The 17,418-nt window shown below is 41.3% G+C and overlaps 1 protein-coding gene across 1 annotated transcript; it reads right to left on the bottom strand.

The window, feature by feature from the left end:
- Window positions 1–491: 491 nt before the first annotated feature.
- On the bottom strand, window positions 492–4,272 carry LOC133804754 (pumilio homolog 12-like). The gene is made up of 5 exons (XM_062242900.1): window positions 3,062–4,272; window positions 2,746–2,908; window positions 1,342–1,505; window positions 982–1,240; window positions 492–838 (listed from the first exon to the last, which is right to left on the bottom strand). Exons 1-5 carry the CDS (start codon window positions 3,865–3,867, stop codon window positions 698–700), a joined length of 1,533 nt encoding a protein of 510 aa, XP_062098884.1. The 5' UTR covers window positions 3,868–4,272; the 3' UTR covers window positions 492–697.
- Window positions 4,273–17,418: the final 13,146 nt, after the last annotated feature.

The raw sequence follows: 17,418 nt of genomic DNA, 5'->3' as shown, positions 1-17,418 counted from the left end.
TAAGTTATTGACAAAAAACACGGGATTTATTCAGAGTCGTACACGTGTCTTTTTTTACTCACTTAACAGAGTAGTAGTGACGGAATTGACCAAATTATAATGTTTGGTATTTAATCTGTGGAAGAAAAAAAATGTGTTATATAAATGTATAAAACTGAAAACATATAATATTTATGCCGCAAATACCTCTATTATTTATGTATAGAGAGAAAGTTAGCATCCATCCATCTTAATTCAAAAATTGTGTGCGTACGTACCCTCGCACCAAAAGAAAAATCCTATAATTTTATAATCTCTTTTTTATCATTTTGTTTCCCCCCATTCTTTTATGATCTATTTATTCAATTTATCTCTATCTTTCACAATATTTTATCAGTGTAAATATATTTATTAATTTTTCTAATCAAAGTTTGTTTATTTTTTTATCAAAGAAAAAAAAATTATAATCTTTAACCAAACACGTCAATATTTTGAAAACAACAAAACTCTTTCCTATTTTTATTTATGATAATACAGCTTCAAAAGCAAAAAAAAAAAAAAACGTCTAAAATTCTTTAAAAACAACACTAGAGAAATAAACTACACAAGAGAAGCTAATACATGTAATATGCCTTGAGGAAAAGCTACGAATACATGGACAGGACACAAATGAATGGAGAAAAACGACAACGTCTAGAATTACTAAAATTCTAGCATATTAATTGTACATATTTTTTGTATTATGATTACGCAGCTTCCTCTTCTCAATTAAATCCAGTATCTTCTTCCCATATTGGTGGCAGCGCATCTTATTGGCATGCTTGTCGATTAGACTTAATAGAGCCTTGCGGACCTGACCCTACTCTCAAAACCAATAATAATTAATTAATAACTAAGATAGATTAAATGTGATATTTGATTAAAAATAAAAATGATAATATGAGTAGTACTTAGTATTTAAAATCTCAAACAAGGAATACACGAGAAGAGTACATATCTAACCTTAGAAACCAACAACGCTGATTGGATCACATAATTTCCATATGGATCCAGAAAAAGCATAGAAATATTTTGATTTTGGAGCATTTCCATAACCACCTTCATAGCTTGCGTTTCTTCACACTCTTTCAAGCACCTCTCCACGACATTACTGCCATACTTACTTAGTGACAGGGACACATAACTCCCTTTAAGCTGACGCATGATATGTTCAGTAACTACTGGTATCTTCAGACCCAGTAGATGTTGAACTACGTAGTTTCTAGACATGAGACCACGTAGCAAAGAAAACTATGTCAGCGCAAACTGTTGATTAAGGTTGAAGTAAAAGTATGAAGTGATTAATTCTATAAAGGTACAAACCCGTAACGATCTTCTGCCAGGAGTAACGCTTTCAATAGTATCTCAGCCACCAGGCGCCAAATGATTTCCCCCTCTGTGTGTTCAACACAAAACTGCAGCACACAACACCCAAATTTGTCCATGGCAATTTCGACACAGTGATTAAGCACTTGAGTCAGAAGACACTGCAAGTGAAATATTAACTTATCAGGTTTTGAGCCAGAAAATAAAGAAAGTCGAACCTTCACTCTCCAGAAGATTCAAGATGATGATGCAAGAAATAGCTTAAAAGAATGTGCTTGTTGATGAGGGTCCATTTATAGGTTTCCTGTGCTTAACATGTATATATGTGTTAAAACCATTTATAACACCTACAACTTCATTACAGCCACTTCATGTAGTAGTAGTAGTCTTATAAAATATACCAAAGAACAGAACTGTAAAAGAAATTACTAGACACATTGGAGAAAGTAATTGAGTACATAAAACACAAGAGCATGGCTCTCTGAAACAGAAACTATGGTAAGAAAATGGTTCAGAAAAGTGAACATTAAGAGCATGTTAATTAGATTCCCTTGCTTTTTTTTTTTCCTTGCAAGAATCTTTGTATGTGTACTACAAGCCAATTTAATAAAAGCAAGCTTACAGTCACAATTCAAAAAAGAGTACATTTAAGGGCATCAGTTGGATAATTAAGCACATGACACCGTTTAACTCACCTCCATGTAAAAAAGACTAAGAAAAAGGTTATAATCTGTCTCATCTGGTTTACCTATTCCCCCAACCCCTGGAAACCAACCTCGAGATAGCGAAAACAAAAATGAATTACTTATTATTAAAGGAGGTAGCCTGTTAAGTTTATGATTAAAATGTTTGAACTTTATAAGAATGTGAGACTCTCGTAGGCATTGTCAATTCTAACAACCGAATTTTTGTGCAGTGTTATATGAAGCTCTACTCACAACCATAATATAATTCTTTTCAATATTATTGAAGCTAATTATGAAGAGACAAGAGCATTTTATAAATGTACAAGTCAAGCAGCAATACTATATGAAGTTGACTAAAAAACTGAACTTTAAACAAATAAAAGTCAAATAAATTAATCCTCTAATCCAAGAGTCGTGTGATACCTCATTTATATTCATGAGATCTTCAATATATTCCAACTTAAAGAGAATAACAAGTCAAACTGACCCCATAAGTTTCTTCTTGTTAAAATCAAGCCGTAAAAAAGAAAAATATATGGTTGATAATTCCAACCATTAACGTCAGGTAGATGTTCTGAATCAACAAGTGCCATAAGACATATACGTACTATAAATAGTTATTATCGATTACAACAGATGATGAACTCAGTGAAAATCAGTTCAATTGCTTTACTAGAATACTGAAAATAATAAAAAAAAAAAAAGAAGAAATTACCTCCTTTTCTTTAGAATCAAAATTTCTAATGCACTGCTGAATAACATGATAACCATTCGCGCACTTAGTCAAATGAACAACAAAAGGGTATATAGCTTTTAAAAATGTCAACCTCTGAAATTTATATGAGAGATGATCCAACAATTTCTGTACCACGCGAGTTCTGCCAAAAGGAAAAAAACAAAACAGAACCCATATTATGCATTACCTTAACAGGAAGTAAAACTCTAATAAAAAAAGAAAAATATATATATAAGCCACGCATTTTCAAGTAAGAATTAAAACAAGAAACAGTAAAGAACTAAGAGTACTATACCCATGCATGTTTATACAAACTCCAAAAAATTGATACTTGAGCCCGGTCAGCACATAAAGAATCTTGGTCCTCTGTTCTTCGCTACAAAGCGCCACAAGACTCTGAACAACATAATTCCCAAAAGGGTCAATCACCAAGTTGGATATGTCTTCCAAAACCTCAGAAAAAATAACATTGAGGGATTTCTTTCTATTCTGCAACATCCCCTGTATTATTTTATAATCAGATTGATCCTTAGACATAAACGCCACCCTGCCACGCACAAATTCCACTGCATCCTCATCCCTCCAATAAACAAGACTATTTCCCAGAATATTAAACCAGCTCGAAATATGAAATTGTGATTGGCCCACCGCCGTTCCATTCTCAAAACCAAAAGAATCATCCGAAAGCGAATCATTCGAATTCGAAGATGGAATCACTCCTATTTGATTCGACGGACTAGAATTTACATCAGAATTTGGATAGTTTTCACTGGTAGTACTGAAAAACGAACCCGTACTCAAAATTGGTCTACTACTGGGAGCCATTCCATTCCTTAGAAATGAATTGACAGGATCACCCTCCAAGCCATAACCAAGACCACCACCATTTTCAATGGATGGTGATCTTTTGGATTGCCGGAACAAAAGTCTCCGTAGATCGGTGATATTGGATCCCACATTTAGGCCGGAAAACGCTTCTAGGGTTTGATTCTCAATTGAACCAAAATCACTCGGAGACTGCGTAGTCTCCCGAAAATCCACTTGTCTAAACCACGAAGGACGCTCCCAACTATGGTAACTGCCATGGTCGTCGTCTACCATCGTTGAGACGTAAAATCTAGCACAAAGTTTTGAAGAAAAAGAGAGAAAGAAAGAGAGAGACAGAGAGAGAGGAAGAAGTTCAAGGGTTTTGTAGCACTGTGAGATGGGTTTGATTTTCTAATTTTTATAAGGGGAGAGTTGATATTGATATTGATTTTTTTTTTCGTTTTAATTTTTCAAAAGAAATAGTTTGTGAATTAAATTATTGATTTCTTTTTAGAAAATTGAAATTAAAATTTTGAGTAAATAATTTTGGGATATTTGGAGAAAGGATTGACTGACCGGAAGAAAAGAAAGAGTGAGAGAGTGTTGTTATGTAAGATAGTGCGACTGGAAGAGATTTGTTAAGATCTGCATTTGCATGCAATTTATAGAAAGTTTTCGTGCTACGAAAGCCGAAGCGAAGGCACAGATTTTATTTATTTAAATAAAAAGTGTGAGAGACTTGCGTGGTGTTCGTCTGCCACCTAGAAAAGTAGGCCATACCATAGCCATAGGATGAAATATTGTCGCTTCATGACACGTGGACATTCTCTATTCGATATACCTGTTGGGTCGTTTACTTGAGAAACAAGATTCGTGATTTGTTTTATTTTATTATTATAATATCATTTTTAATTTTACTTTTTTTTAAAAAAAACTGTTATTATTTTTATTTTGTGCCTTTTTTTTTTCCTTAATGAGTAAGAAAAATGGATTTTTGGCATTGGCCTAATTAAAATTTTTGAGTTGTTCACTGTAGGGATATGCCATTTTACTTTCTTCTAAAAAAATGTTTCAAAGGCTTTTCTTACTCTTTTTCTCGTAAATATGGCTTGGATATATTCTTTTGTTCAGTTCATAGACGATAGTGTTCGTGTACCTTTACACATAATTCAAATTTGTCAAAGTCTTTGATATGGTTCTAAAAATATATAAAAAGCGGACATAACAACTTTCCTTAACAAAACTAGTATTTTTAGAAAAGGTAACAAGTTATCACAAGATTATAGTATCTAAAGATTACTTTGTTTTCTCTAAAACTTCCAAGTACTAACGCCGTATTTTCTAATAAACATGTAATGAGAAAATAAAAAAAAAAGACACAAAATTACCTTTAGAGAAATAAGACGCTTTTTTTCTAGTTTGAACTAGTATATTATATACCATATTAACAGGTGCAACAGTGGACCTGTTTTGGTGTGATTCTATTGGCTTGTTTATGTATGGATAAGGATGTTAGTGTGGGCACAACTGTATCGTATTTTTTTCGTGTGGTTATTTTTTTTAGTTTCGTCACATGTTACCCGTGGAATTTTTGGGCTAATTCTGATATTTCTGACAAAAAATTTCAATTTCCACAACTTTTTGCTTCTACAACCAAGCTTCAAGAATAACTAGTACGACCAAGCTTCAAGAATAACTAGTGAAACCTGCTTCCTGATTCAACCCTTGTTCTTGAATCTGTTGATTTTGATAACGACGAATAAAGAAAAACACAAACAAAATCATTGAGAAATGTTCGTAGGAGGCCAGAGAGATTAGGAATGTGAATTTATTGTGGATGGTCATCACGTAACAGGGGAATGTGGTATGATGATTTTTTTTTCTTTGTAGTTATGGTTTTTGTTTAATATTTTGTCTTCTGAAACTATCTGCCATTGTAATAGTATATAGAAGGATGGTTGGATATTGTTTAAATAATTATTGTTTTGGAATGATTTTCTAGATTTCTCTCTGTGTATTTTCATTTGTGTGGATTTCAAATATTGAGATGGTGAAAGTTTTGGGGAGTTTTATTTTGTTGGTTATACGTATGGAACATGTTTTTGTTGATTTTCTTGGTTTATTTTTTAGTGGCTGTTAGAATATTTGGTCTGCATTAAACATCAGATCACATCAGTAAAGTTTCGTTTTTTCTTCTAGTCTTGTTTACCATTTCTCCAGATAAGTCTACGTTTATTTATGGTAATTTTAAGTTTGAGGACAGTTGTAAAACCATTTATAAATAGGTCTTATTATTTTAGTTGTTGTAAGAGAGAAAAATAATAGATTTCATTTGTAAAGAATATGAGCTATTTTAAAGAGAGAACTTGAGAGAAAAGCACTTGGGTCTTGGGTGAGAGATTTTTTTGTACATGGTCAAGTGTACTTGGAGTTTTGCTTGGGTTTAAGACATTGTAATCCATCAAGTGTAGAAGTTCTCAAGTGGTGACAAGTTGTAATCTCCATTGATGTTTTTATAGTGCAGAGAATAACATCCCAATGAGAGTTCAAAGAGGATGTAGGCTCAAGTTTATTTGAGCTGAACCTCTATAATTCTTGGTGTTGATTTTATTGTTTTTTTTTTTTTTGGCTGATTTTTCTATTGAATTTGTGCATGCTGTGTCTACTGGTTTGTTGATTTTGTATTTGTAGATGAAGTTGGTGTAAGGAAGGTGAATTTCCTAACAGTGGTATCAAGAGCCAGGTAAATTGGCAAAGTTCAGCTTCAAGATCAAATGTGACAAAGAAGGGAAGAACTGGCTAAATCAAGTTCTTCATCAGAAAGTGACACATAAAAAGTTTCAGTCAAGAAAGAAGTCCAAGAATCGAGTTCGAAAGTTCAAGAATCTGTTCAAAGTCTCTTGGATTGGAGTTATTGCAACAATATGAGTAATATGAAGCTTGAAATAGAGAGGTTTTATGGTAATGGGGATTTTAGAATTTGGAGAAGGAAGATTAAAGGAATGTTGGCTTCTCAAAAGTTATTGCGTGTTCTTGAAGATCCCATTTCGTGGCCTGAAGGTGCTACAAAAGATCAAAAAGAAAAAATGCTCGAATCAGCCATTGGGATTATGATTTTTCATTTGTCGAACTCCATCATTAGAATGGTTGATAAAGAAGACACTCCATCCAAGATTTGGAAGAAACTAGATGAGTTATTTCAGCAAAAGACTCTCACCAACAAAATCTTTCTTAAGGAAAGAATATTTGGATTTAAGATGAGCAGTAGCAAGAGTTTGGAGCAAAATTTGGATAAGTTCCTAAGGATGAACATTGAGTTGGCGAACTTAGGAGAAGGAGAAGCTTTAAGTGATGAAAACCAAGCAATTATCATTTCAAATTCTCTGTCTGAATCATTTAAGGAAGTAACAAGTGCTATCAAGTATGGTCGTACATCAATTACTTTAGAAGAAGTAATTTCAGCATTGAAATCAAAGGATTTAGATTTAAAATTAGAGAAATCTTCTTCAACAAGCCTTGGAGGAAGCTACTACGCAAGGGGTCGATCACCACACAAAAACTCAAATGGCTATCATGGTAAAAGGCATAACAAGAGCAGAGGCAAATCTGGTTCCAGGGGTCCAAACAATTCAAGGGCGTGTTTTCATTGTGGCAAGCTTGGTCACATGAAGAGAGATTGTTATCTCTGACTCGGAAAACAAAATGGCAGGAGTTCTGTCTATGAAAACGCTAGATCCATCTATGAGGAAAATTTTGAACATACAAATTCAGCAAATATTGGAGAAGCTTGCAATGATGTTGAAGCTTTAATTGCAGCAATTGGAGAAAATGAAAAAGATTGGATCTTGGACTCTGGGTGTTCATACCATATGACTTTCAATAAGGAATGGCTTCAAGATTTCAGAGAGTTGAATGGTGGTAAGGTTATTATAGGGAATAATCAATCTTGCCAAGTAACTGGAATAGGCTCAATCAACGTCAAAATGTTTGATGGTGTCATTCGAACATTGAAGAATGCCAGGTATGTTTGTAATCTGTCTAGAAATTTGGTTTCACTAAGCATGCTTGATGATGCAGATTATTGATCTGTAATTTCTGTACGCAAGTATATGTAGTTGTGTCAAGTAGTAAATTCCGGAAGAACGGATATCGTCCCACAGAGACTATCTCCCAAGTACCACTAATTGATTTTCAAATTCTATTTAGTTAATTAAAATTTAAGTGAACAATTAAAAATAAAATAAATACTATAAACTACGAACCAAAATTAAAGAACTAGAAACAAAACAATGAATCACTACTTAAAAATCAATAATAAAAATCCTAGGAATTAATTTCATCAACTGTTCATTCTATTAATTTTAATAATAAATTCTAAATCTCTTCTTTCTATTCTAATAGCAGGTTAATATAATCGATTCCTATTCTTTTTCAAGATATAAGATCTCAATCTATATGCAGGTTTTCTATATTTCTGTGATAAACTTGAACATATAGAAGGCACTTAACATGGAAACCTAATTACTACACAAGTCATACAGGTACTTTATTCCAATATGCACCCTATGTCTATACAATGATAGCATATTCAATTCTCATCTTTCGAATTTTGAATCAAAACTATTAAATCAAGTAAATAGTGATCAAGTATTTACTAGCATTAAACAAACATCATATAGATTACAATAGAAACGAAGTATCAATAGAAACTCATAATAAAATTAAATAGAAATCTCAGTGACTACATTAATTCCTAGATAAAAGAAATTAGTTCATAAATGCCATGATGAAAATAAACTGCAAATAATTGTTCATAAGATTAGCCTCAGAATTCAGATGAAAACAAAACAGAGAAAATAATTACAGTAGCCTCTTTTTATCTAGGGTTTATAAAACTTCCAGCCCTCCTATAATCGCAGCATCATGTTCCTTAAATAGCCCTCCAAAGTTCCCAAGTGAAAAGACCAGATTACCCTTCAAAAAATCGTCTAAAATCTGAAAAACGCATCACCAGCGCTATAGCGCTGTAGCACTATTGCCAGTGGCAAAATGCCTCAAAATCTAGTGCACTAGCGCTGTAGCGCTATTATTGTAGTGCTATAGCGCTAAAGTCAAAGCCAAAACACCTGGGAAATTTGCTTACTAGCATTGTAGCGTTGCTTGTTTGTTCATGATAGCGATGTGGCACTGCACTTATAGAACTGTGGCCCTGAAGTCAGAAACCATTGTGCATCGAAGTCCTTTGTAGCACTACGGCGCTCCCTTGACAGTGTTATAGCGCTGTTAACAGCACCCAAAATTGCACATATTAATCCCGAAAAACCTAATTTTGTTCCATTTTCCCTCCTTTTCACTCTTTTTACCAATTTATCATGGAAAACCTGAAACATGAACAAACGAACATAATTCTGAAATAAAATAATCCTAAACTAACGAAAAACACCCTAAAAACTAGACTATAAATGAGCCTAAAACTCGTTTATCAATTATACTGTTGATGCGGTTCTTCGCCAACAGGTAATTAAGAAAAAGAGAGAAAGGGATTAGTGCTGAAAGTAGAACCGTTACAGATATGAAATCTTAGAGGATGAACTAGGTGACTCAAGACACGTTTTAAAGTGGTTCAAAGGTTAAAATCCTTCTACTCCACTAGTCAATATTATTGATATATTCTGGGTATTTGGGTACAAAGTATATATCTCTCCAGAGACTACTTTTTCCAACCCTTATCAACTCCCAGGGTCTCCATATTTATAGGAGAAGGCACCTGGAAGTTGGTAAGGAGGTCATCCCATGACCTTCTTATTTGTCATATCAACTCTGTGACATTCATGATTAATTCCTAAACCTGACACATAAGTATGGTCAAATCGATAAGTAAGGAGATAATGGGCCGCACGGCCCAACCCAGCCGTGGGTTTCTGAATACGCACGTTCCTGTTGCGTGTTCGAGAAGTCAGGGAGATATCGGACACGTGATATCAGATATAGGCACGTTTATCTTGCGTGTGTTGAATTTACAAAGGGTCAGAGATCCATGAGAAGCTCGTACCACGAGCTGCTCCACTGACCCGACCTTCGGCCTTCAGACTCCTTCCCCCAGTCTTGGGCAGCCTTGGCGAGTCCGTGAGGATCCCTCGAGCTGAGGGGATACGACCTCGAAAACAGGATCTCTGGCTTGGGGAAATTTACGGACTAACCATGATTAGTCCGAGGCTCGACCTGCTAATCAACCCGTGGGAATACTAGGGCGTACATCTGCCCCCCAAGCTTCTGCTCGTGGTATATGACGTCATATATAGAAGACCACAGTAGGGGCTTTTAGACTTCCCCACAACCCTCCACATTCCACTTTTTGTGCAGGCGTCTGATACGTGGGATGTCGTGGGTGGTGACGGTACGTTTTACGAGAACTGCATTTAATGGCCTAGTCTATGCCCAGCCGTCGTTCCGTATTTCGAGTGGAAGGCCTCGGATCCCTCACTAGGGTCATCCAAGGGCCTTCTACACGTGATCCTTCACGTATATAAAAGGGAGTGGCCACCCTACGCACGGGCCACCCCTTCATTCAAAATTTCCCAAATCTCTTTCCTTTTTCCCTCTCTAACTTTCAGAAGAACGAAACCCTCGACTCTGTTGCAGCCATTTTCATTGTTCAAGAAGCTTAGGCGCACGAGTTTCTCCGAAGCTTTGGAAGCTATTTCACCGATGAAGCTCCTACCAACGCAGCACTCTCGTCAACCTTTCAGCCATACACTGTAAGTTTCCTGACCCTGTTCACTTTGAAAACATGCTATTGTAGCTTCGGTAAATTTTTTTTACTATAGCCGCATGCAAGGGTTTTCTGGGTTGTGTGGATATGGAGGGTGACAGCCCTTTTTAGGTTAGGACATATTTGTTGTAGGAAATCGCCTTAGAGCATGGGTTTTAGGATGCTTTTTCTGGAACAATTTCTGGGTAGAAGTTTTGGGAAATTTTGGGTGTAAAACCGGGTAGCTTAGGGAACACGCCACATGGGCGGTTTTGCAATTTCTGCCTACTGAAACTTTCCTCCCAAGGAAAATTTTACTCGGAACCCCCTAACACGCGAATTCCGAGTAATCTGGGATCTGTTGGGAGTATACGCGCGTGTTCACTGAACCGCGTGGTTCCACCTTCCGCGAGCTGGGCTTACCTCAGCTCGTGCAAATAATAATTATTCTTCCTCCTGCTTGGGTCGCCTTTTCTAAAATGTTTTCTTGTGTTCACTAGGTGACCAGATGGCTCCAAAAAAGAACCTCCCTCTGAAGAACGTTGGAAGCTCGACCTCCCAGCAGGAAAAAGGAAAGTCGGTGATGTCCAGCTTGCCGATCCCCCACTTTGGGCCGGTCGTGGAGAAACAGGTCGAGGTGGCCCCCGACGCATTCTTTGAGGCGGAGAGAATCGTCTCAAAGATAACCGACCAGGCGAAGATCAACAAACTCTTTCTCACCCACAACATTCCACTGGGGAAAGCCTCCGTTATAGCCCGACCTGCTGCGGAGGGCGAGCGGAGCTGCACGCCGCTCGACGAATCGTTCGCGGCCTGGAGTGGTGAACACTTCAAGGCAAGGGCCTTCCTCCCCCTGGATCAGTACTTCGCTGATTTCCTGAACTATGTGGGGTTGGCCCCATTTCAGCTCCCCCCCAACTCCTACCGTCTGCTGGCAGGGTTGAGGTACTTATTCAAGAAGCAGGAGTGGGAGGTCCCCACTCCTGCGGATATTTTATACTTCTTTTGCCTAAAAGCCACCCCAGACCAGTGGGGGCGAGGCGACGGGTTCTACTATTTAACCCGTTTTCCTAATACGGCGGCGGTCATTGAGCTGCCAAGCCATCCAAATGACTTCAAGGACCAGTTCTTCATGTCAACTGGGTTCCAGAACTGCGAGCACCTCTACTTCAACCGTCCTCATAAGTGAACCCTGACCTTAGCTCGCCTTTTAAGTGTTATTTTATTTTAGCTCCTCCTGTATTCCACTCTGATTCCAGCCAATCTTGCTGCCATCTACGCGAGGACCGAAAAGTCTGTGACCCTCGGGGGTCAATATGAAACACTGGCGGGCTTGCCCCCCAGTGAAAAGGACTATCGCGTGCTCGTGACGGTCGAGACGATGGTGTTCTGCAAACTGATTTTCCCAAATCAGACTCTGAACCTGAAGAGGCCCCGGGGGCCGCCCCCAGCCCGCGACAACAGACCTATCATCGTTGAGGAGGTCGCGGCAGAGGAAGACGAGGAGGACGAGATGGCTGAAGTTCCGCTCGTGAGGAATAGAAAGAGGACCTTGGAGGTCGCCCAGGGGATGGACGAGGAGAGGATCCAATCCGGAGCAGCCGCGGGTCCTTTCGGCCAAGGTAACCCTTTCTTGCTTAAGAATGTAGATAGGGCCACTGCGGACCCCCTGCTGGTTAGGTTTAATCCTAGGCAGATCATCCATCGTCACCGAAGGGATCCGGACCTGAACACACTCCTGCTCCATTGTGTTGACCGGCTCGTGCTGGATCACCAAGAGAGCCGGCCTAGGGGTACCGTAGTAGTAGATAACACCCTAGCTTTTAGGTCGATCATTTTTGAGGAGTATGGGACCAACTTACGCACGTGGCCATCACTCCAGAGGGGCATCTATGCTCCGTGGCTTAGGCAGTATGTAGAAGAGTCTAGCTCTGAGTCAGAACTGGACCCAGAACTTGCGCCTGTTCGGGAAATAATCGTCTTAGGTTCTTCCAGCTCGGGGGGTAGGGCTCCCTTAGTATTCGTATACTTTTTGCCTTTAACCTTTTGCTTTTATTTCTCCCTGATTTCTAACTTGTAATAACCATGTTTTTTATTTTTGCAGAAGAGATGTCTCAGCCCGAGGATAGTTTGCGGGGCATAGACTTCGGGGGGAATCCCCCAGCAGGGCCAAGATTGAAAAGGCTCCGAGGGTCCAAGAGCACGGCTGGGGGCTCCACCAAATCTCCGGCAAAGGAGAAGGAAAAAAGCCCATCATCCCAGGTCGGGGGGGCAATTCTTCCAGCTGCCGGAGCAGGACACATGCCCCCGCCGCCCCAGCGATCTCCATCAGCCACCCAGGACGTGGGAATGGAGGTCGGGACTCCGGCTGCAGTGGCCCCCGGCGTACGCATCACGGTCGACCCCCAGGATCTGGAGAAGATCCCAGAAGCCTTCCGGGGGATGGTGTATGAGTCGGCGAGCTACGCCGTCAACCATTTCTACAAGTTCAAAGAGAAGGAGCTCCGAGCTATTGAGACACTGAGCCCGGTCCACGTAATAGAGTCATCGATGGACATGACCCTAACGGTAAGCTGCCCCATTCTTTTAAAGCTTTAATTCTCACACACCGCCTTATTTTTCCACTTAGCCAATTTATCTTCCATTTCTTGCAGGGCATCGCTGCCGTACACCGAGGCATCACTAGGACCAGAGCTCAGCTCGAGGAGATGAAGGCTGGGCACCAGGCCGCTCTTTAGGAGGCTCAGGCGGCGAAAGATGCGCTGGCGACCTCGAAGGCCGAGTTAGAGAGGGCCCGCTCGAAGGTCCAAGAGCTTGAAACATCCCTTGCCACCTCGCGAACAGACCTCGAGACATCGAAGACCGAGGCCCAGGCCGCCCTTGAAGCTGAACGGGCCACCTCGGAACAGTCCATGCAGGAACTGTTCTATCGTTACTGGGCCCACAACCCGGAGGCTGACTTCTCTTTCATGCCGTTGAGTCTCTGGGCGCGCTTGTTGGTGAAGTTCTAAGCCCGCTTTGACAAAGAGGTGCCGCCCTCGGAGACTGGGGAAGCCTCTGGTGCGGCGGAGCAGGGTGAGACTGCGACCTCCAAGGGGCCGACTGACGGGGCTTAGGGCGTTTTTTCTTCTCTTTATTTTGAAGTATTTTATGTAATCCTTAGCACGAGGTATTTTTTCCTCGAGACAATTTGCCTTGCAATTTTAACTTATATATTTCTTCATGCTTTTGGCTACAATACACATATTATTTTTTTTTTTGATAAACTTAGTTTGTGTTAACCGTTATTTATATCCCGAGCCCTTTAAGAAGAACCACAATCAATAAATTTAAGTTAACTTCTAAGTTTTGTGACCCGGTTAAAACCAGGAGCTTATTTTGAAAACTTAGTTCGCGTCAACTTTTATCCATATCTCGCGCTCTTTAAGAAGAACCACGATCAATAAATTTAAGTTGACTTCTAAGTTTTATGACCCGGTTAAAACCAGGAGCTTATTTTAAAAACTTAGTTCGTGTCAACTTTTATCCACATCTCGAGCTTCTTTAAGAAGAACCACGATCAATAAATTTAAGTTAACTTCTAAGTTTTATGACCCGGTTAAAACCAGGAGCTTATTTTGAAAACTTAGTTTGTGTCAACTTTTATCCATATCTCGAGCTTCTTTAAGAAGAACCACGATCAATAAATTTAAGTTAACTTCTAAGTTTTATGACCCGATTAAAACCAGGATATGACTTAGTTGGCGTTAACCCTTATCCATATCTCGAGCTCTTTAAGAAGAGCAACGATCCATAGATAAGAATCAACATCTAAGTCGTTAAGGAGACCTGGTTATATCCAGGTACCATATGCCCCCTAAGTAACTGGGAAGGGGTCTTTCATGGTTACTTTAAGATTACACTTGCAAATAAAAAGAAAAACTTGATTTTTATTAATACATAAAAAGTGGCCTTCCAGGCCTTACAAGTGGGTCATTGATAATATTTCTTTAAGTGGATGGCGTTCCAAGTCCGTGGGACTGCCCCTCCATCAAGTCGAGCTAACTTATAAGTTCCTTCCTTGATGACTTCAATGACCTGGTATGGTCCTTCCCAGCTCGGTCCCAAGACTCCATCTTTGGGATCCTTCCCGGCCAGGAAAACTCTCCTTAGGACCAAATTGCCAACGCTAAAGGTACGTTTTTTGACTTTAGTGTTGAAGTAGCGAGTGATCTTTTGCTGGTAAAGGGTGAGCTGGAGTTGCGAATCCTCTCGCCTTTCATCGATAAGGTCTAGGGAATGGCATAGGAGCTCGTGGTTCCTATCTTGGTCGTAGGACTGGACTCTATGCGACAGAACTTTAACTTCCACGGGGAGGACTGCTTCACTCCCAAAGGTTAGGGAGAAAGGAGTGTGACCCGTAGGAGTCCAATGCGAGGTCCGGTATGCCCAAAGGACCTGGGGGAGCTGTTCTGGCCAGACCCCCTTTGCCTCATCTAGCCTCTTCTTGAGGCTCGCCTTTAGAGTTTTGTTGACAGCCTCGACCTGGCCGTTTGCTTGAGGATAGGCCACAGAGGAGAAGCTTTTCACAATTCTGTGTCTTTCACAAAACTCGGTGAACAGGTCGCTTTCGAACTGAGTGCCGTTGTCGGAGATAATTTTCTTCGGCAGGCCGAATCGACAGATGATGCTTTTAACCACAAAGTCGAGTACCTTCTTCGATGTTATTGTTGCCAAAGGCTCTACCTCGGCCCACTTAGTAAAGTAGTCGATGGCTACCACGGCGTAACGGACCCCTCCCTTTCTGGTAGGCAGGGCGCCTACTAAATATATCCCCCAAATGGAGAATGGCCAAGGGGCCGAGATCATTTTCAGTTCGACTGGAGGAGCTCGGGCAACCACAGCGAATCGCTGGCACTTGTCGCACTTTTTCACATATGAAATCGAGTCTTTGGAAAGAGTCGGCCAGTAATAACCTTGCCTGAGAACCTTTAAGGCCAGGCTTTGCCCCCCAGCATGGTCTCCGCAGAATCCTTCGTGAATGTCCTGCAGGATGGCCTGTGCCTCACCTGGATGAACGCACCGGAGGAGAGGTAGGGAATGTCCACGTCGGTACAACACACCATCGACCGGCGTGTACCTCGGAGCTTGATACAAGACTCGCCGTGCATCGTTACGCTCTTCAAGTAGCTTGCCCTCGATGAGATACTCAAGAATGGGGGTCATCCAGGTCGGCTTGGCATCAATCATCTCGACCTCTGCCCGATCTCCTTCTATACTTGGTTTTTTCAAGAACTCTATTAGCACCAACCCCAGGGTTTCTGTCTCTCCCGAGGTGGTGAGTTTGGCGAGAGCATCTGTGTTGGCGTTCTGTTCCCGAGGTATCTGTTCGATCGATCCTCGCTCAAATGCAGACAGCTCAGTTTTTACCTTCGCCAAATAGGCGGCCATCTTGGGTCCCCGCGCCTGATATTCGCCCAGAACCTGGTTTACCACGAGCTAGGAGTCACTGAAGCACTGGACGGAGCTCGCCTTTAACTCCTGAGCTACCCTTAGCCCAGCTAACAAAGCTTCGTACTCTGCCTCGTTGTTGGACGCCTTGAACCCGAACCTTAGCGCCGAGTGGAACCTATGTCCCTCGGGGGATATTAGAATGATTCCGGCCCCGGAGCCGCTCTCGTTAGATGAACCATCAACGAAGATCTTCCACGACGAATGTGGCGAGGCGACTTGAAGTAGGCCTTCTGATGGATCCTCCTGGAATCCCGTGCACTCCGCCATGAAGTCAGCCAACGCCTGACTTTTTATGGAAGTTCGTGGAGTATAGAAAATCTCGAACTGACTGAGTTCGACCGCCCACTTTAACAAACGTCCCGATGCTTCAGGCTTTTGCAAAACCTGCCTTAGAGGCTGATCGGTCATGACGTGTACCGAGTGGGACTGGAAATACGGTCTGAGCTTTCGCGAGGCTGTGATTAGGCAAAACGCCAATTTTTCCATCAGTGGGTACCGTGACTCTGCTCCGAGGACTCTCTTGCTGATGTAGTAGACTGGCTTTTGAACTTGGTCCTCTTCTCGTACTAGCACGGCGCTAGCTGCATCCTCAGTGACGGCCATGTAGAGGAAAAGAGGCTCTCCTGCCCTGGGCTTGGACAGCACGGGCGGTTCAGCCAGATGCGCCTTCAGATCGAGGAATGCGCTTTCGCACTCTACTGTCCACTCAAACTTCTTGTTTCCTCGGAGCAGGTTGTAGAAGGGCAAACACTTGTCGGTTGACTTGGAAATGAACCGGTTGAGTGCTGCCACTCTTCCTGTGAGGCCTTGGACATCTTTCCGCGACCTGGGGGAAGGAAGCTCGAGCAGTGACTTGATTTTGTCGGGGTTCGCCTCGATTCCTCGGGTATTGACTATGAACCCCAGGAATTTCCCCGATGCGACACCGAACGTGCATTTCTGAGGATTGAGCCTCATGCCGTATTCCCGTAGTATTTTAAAACATTCTTCCAGGTCGGAAACATGGTTGTCGGCAGTCTTTGACTTGACGAGCATGTCATCAACATACACCTCCATGTTCTTTCCGATCTGGTCCGCGAACATTCTATTTACTAGCCTCTGGTAGGTAGCTCCGACATTCTTCAGGCCAAACGGCATGACCTTATAGCAATAGACATTCGTTGGGGTAATGAAACTGGTATGTTCCTAGTCTGCAGGATTCATCGTGATCTGATTGTAGCCTGAGTACGCGTCCATGAAGGACATGAGCTCGTGCCCCGCCGTAGCATCCACCAGCTGATCGATCCTTGGCAATGGAAAGCAATCCTTGGGGCAGGCTTTATTCAGGTCGGAGAAGTCAATGCAGGTCCGCCATTTCCCGTTGGGCTTTGGAACTAGCACGGGGTTGGCGACCCAAATTGGAAATTTGGCTTCGCGGATAAAGCCGCACTTTTTGAGCCGGGCCACTTCTTCTTCTAGGGCTTCAGCTCGGGTTGTTCCTAAACGCCTTTGCTTTTGAGACTTGGTAGGAACGCTTTTATCCAGATGGAGCGTGTGCATGATGACACTCGGGCTGATCCCCACCATGTCCTCGTGAGACCATGCGAATACGTCCAAGCTAT

Source organism: Humulus lupulus, chromosome X (genome assembly GCF_963169125.1).
Source record: "Humulus lupulus chromosome X, drHumLupu1.1, whole genome shotgun sequence".
Lineage (NCBI taxonomy): Eukaryota > Viridiplantae > Streptophyta > Magnoliopsida > Rosales > Cannabaceae > Humulus > Humulus lupulus.
The sequence above is the reverse complement of the archived record's forward strand: the minus strand, read 5'-3'. Positions and strand labels throughout refer to the sequence as shown.